This window comes from Talpa europaea (genome assembly GCF_964194135.1).
Source record: "Talpa europaea genome assembly, chromosome: 1".
NCBI classification, from domain to species: domain Eukaryota; kingdom Metazoa; phylum Chordata; class Mammalia; order Eulipotyphla; family Talpidae; genus Talpa; species Talpa europaea.
In genome coordinates, this window is record NC_140073.1 from 114,171,382 (window position 1) to 114,174,816 (window position 3,435).

General features: G+C 45.8%; 1 protein-coding gene across 1 annotated transcript; it reads right to left on the reverse strand.

Moving 5' to 3' along the window:
• Nucleotides 1-922: 922 nt before the first annotated feature.
• Nucleotides 923-2,920, reverse strand: LOC311180919 (intraflagellar transport protein 70B; the record flags this gene model as incomplete). The annotated part of the gene is made up of 1 exon (XM_084249012.1): nt 923-2,920. One exon carries the CDS (start codon nt 2,918-2,920, stop codon nt 923-925), a length of 1,998 nt encoding a protein of 665 aa, XP_084105138.1.
• Between the last annotated feature and the right edge of the window lie 515 nt (nt 2,921-3,435).

A 3,435-nucleotide genomic window follows, 5' to 3' on the forward strand; every position in this document is an offset into this window, starting at 1 on the left:
ATGATCTGTCAGAGAAGGTTTCAGAATTCACCTTTTCATCTAGGATGGGGGTGAAAGGAGAGAAGTTTGGTGGGGTTATGGAAGAGTATAGCAGACTTTTCTTCATCCGAAAGGTTACAAGATGGAAACACCTTCAGCATTAACATCCTAAGCTGCAAACACAAATACGAATCAGTTCTCAGGATCCCTGTGCTACTAGCCACTGCTAATAGATAAAGGAGAGCAGAGGTATTATGATAAACAATATATATCCAATTCATGTATTCAAATTATTAACAATGGAACAAGAGAAAACCATGTAAAATTGTTTTTGGGCAACTTTTTATTCTCTCTATACCATAGCACCATAATTATGTTGCAGGCACAATATTTTCCTGTAAATTTTGCACATTAAAAAAAAAAGCAAACATTTATAACCTAAGAAATTTCAATTACATAAAGGATTACATCTATCGTGAAAAACCCTATTGAAACATAAACTCAAGTAAAATGTGTGCATTACAGATGATGAGGGTAAGTTGTGATAATAGAGCACACAATCCCTGAAGATATTATTAAAAGCCTAGAAATCTGTAACTACCGAATGCTGGGCTTTGTAGTGTCATGTCCCTGGGTAATGTAATTATGTGCAAGGGAACCTGGAGGGTATAAGGAAGCACAACTACAACACAGGAGAAAGACAGGCACTAAAAGTTCTAGTAGAAAGTTTTTAAATATGTTTTCTTTTGAATTTTTATAAATTAATGTCAAAGTTCTTATTTAACTTGGTAAAGATTTTAAAAAACAATGTTAAGCAATTATTTTTATAATTTTTAAGTGTCAAAAAGTTCAACATGGAACAAATGTAAAGATGCTAAATGCAGATAAAACAGGATACAAAATCTAGATCTAAAACAACTATAAAAGTCATTATCAGACATTACTATAAATTCCAACCTATAATCTCATAAATCAAGGCTCTTAACTGTCTGGATTCATAGGTGACTGTATTCTTCCCAATATGCATTCTTTCTTCCTCCAGGGGTTGTTCAATAATGGCAGGTATATTCCTGCCATAAAATTCACAATGTTCTAGAAATTGGATACATTCTTCAATAACGCTGTCACGCAGCATGATCGTGTGTTTTGACATGTTTTCCAGTAAGGATAGGAAGCATCGTTTGGCATAATACCAGGTATCGGTTCCCAGTTTTTTATTATAAGGTTCTAAGCTTTTGATTACCCGGGAAATACCAAAGTCATAGTTCCCTTTGGCACAATAAAGTGTCCCTATGACCAAATTCACAATGCACAGGTGGTAGACTTTCCTATCCGGTTCATCATAGGAGAGCTGCTCCTCCTCCTTTTCAATCTTCCTCATCAACTCCTCAGCTTCTTCATTCTGACTTGTCATAATATATGAAACGCAGAGGTTAGCCAATACAATAGCACTGACATGCAGGATGTTGTCATAATGCTTCTTGACTATGGGCTCATAAAAACCTATGGCTTCTTTGTATTTGTTCTCCTGCATGAACAGAACATGAGCCACATTCAGCTTCCAAATATCGTGGTCATTACAGAACTCCACAGATTTGCGGAAGATCTTTTCTACCATCGGGTAATTTTCAAGGTTCCAGTAGATTTTTGCCTGGGCCATCAACACGGGGATATACTTCTCAAGGGTGTCATCATATTCATTCACTGCTTTTTTGACAGCTTCATCATCTCTATTGTGTCTTGCTTCCTGTACTTGTATGGTGATTTTTCTGAGTTGTTCAGTCAGGATCCCTGCGAGCCCATCAAGCTTAATGAAAGCCTCTTCAGGAGCTGTCTGACATGTGATCATGGCATCCAAGAAGTCATAGAGATAGGGTGTGAGGAACTTATAAGTCAAGTGGGCATTTTCTGCCAGGACATCTGCTGCCAGATCAAAATACTCATACTTACAGTAGAGCAGTAGCAGGTTGCCAAAGGTCTCTGGGGGGAAAGGGTTCTGTTGGAGCAAAAACTGTAGCTTTTCAAAACCTTCTGTAGGCCTGGCATCCATGTTCATTAGCGCCTGGTTGTGCAGGGTCACAGGATCTAACTCTTCCTCTGCCCTAGGTGGCATGTCAGTGAGAGCTTCCTGTGCAGCCTCATAGTTTCTCAGTTGGTATTCAATGGCTGCCTTGAGGTTGAAGGCTTCCACCAGAGCAGTCTGGTGAAGTACTAAGGTGTTGCCCACACTGCGAACATCAATGCCTTCAGTGGTCATGCCCACACCTAGCTCTGGGTGCTGGCGGATACCACGCTCAATAATGTCGGCGATATGCTTCAGGGCTGGGGCATAGTGGCGGCTGCTGTAATAGGCCAACGCCAGGTTGTAGGAGAGGTCAGGCCGGTAGCCTGAGGACTGCAGAGCCGCAGAGAACTTGGAAGACGCGGCTTCATACTGTCCCTCCTTGTAGAGTAAACAGCCCAGGTTGACCTGGCCATCAGGCTCGTTCTCGCCCCCACTGCCTTCTGTCCCTTCCCCACTCAGCAGCTGCTCCACCAGGCTTCTGGCCCCGGGCAGATCGCCCTCACTGTACTTGATAGCGGCTTGGAGACGAAGCACTCGGTTATGATAGGCAGGGTTGTCCAGGAGGAGGAAGGCGACCCGGGTGGCCTCCGGATAAAGGCAGGCTTTGTAGAGCGCCTGGGCCTGGTACAGGCGGTACTGCTCCAGCTCGGGGTGCAGCTGGCCCAGCTGCTCGTAGCACTCGGCCGCCAGCGCGAACTCCTGCAGACGGTAGTAGCAGTAGCCCAGCAGCGACAGGCCGGCGCGGCTCCTCGGGCTCCGCTGGAGCTCTCCGCCCAGCAGCTGCACCGCCTCTGCGTAGCGGGCATCCCGGATGAGCCGGTACACGACGGCCGTGTACTCCCCATCGGGGATCTGCGCGCCGCCCAGCCCCGCCATAACCGCCAGGGCGGGTGTGCGTCCCAGTTACCACGGCAACAAGCCAACCGGAAACGGAAGACTACAAAGAATGTTTTGGGCTGGTGGGGGGGGTGCGATATCCAAAAGTTTCTTTGCAGCGGTAGGTTTAGGTCAAAATTGGAAGGAAATCACCGTGTGACTACCATATCCGGGGTCTGGCCCACCAAAATTCCAAACGGTGAAGCTGAGGCGCGGCGTTAAACAGGGAACAGGAAAAGCCGCCGCTCAGTTCCGATTCGGAAACTCTGCTTCCCGGCAGACATTGCGCCAATGTCGTCACCGCTGCGGACGTGGTCGGATGCATTGTGGGAAACGTAGTCTTTCTTTGCAAGTCGGCGCTGCCTTCCTGCCTGAACATATATAAGGGGGTTTGTTACCTGTCTGTTGTGCCACATTGGCTTTGGCGCAGAGGAAGGTTTGAGGTCAGAAGTTCCTTTCGGTTTTTTGCCTTTTGTAATGCATGCAAGTAATGTGCGTTCAGTGTGTTGTTGTAG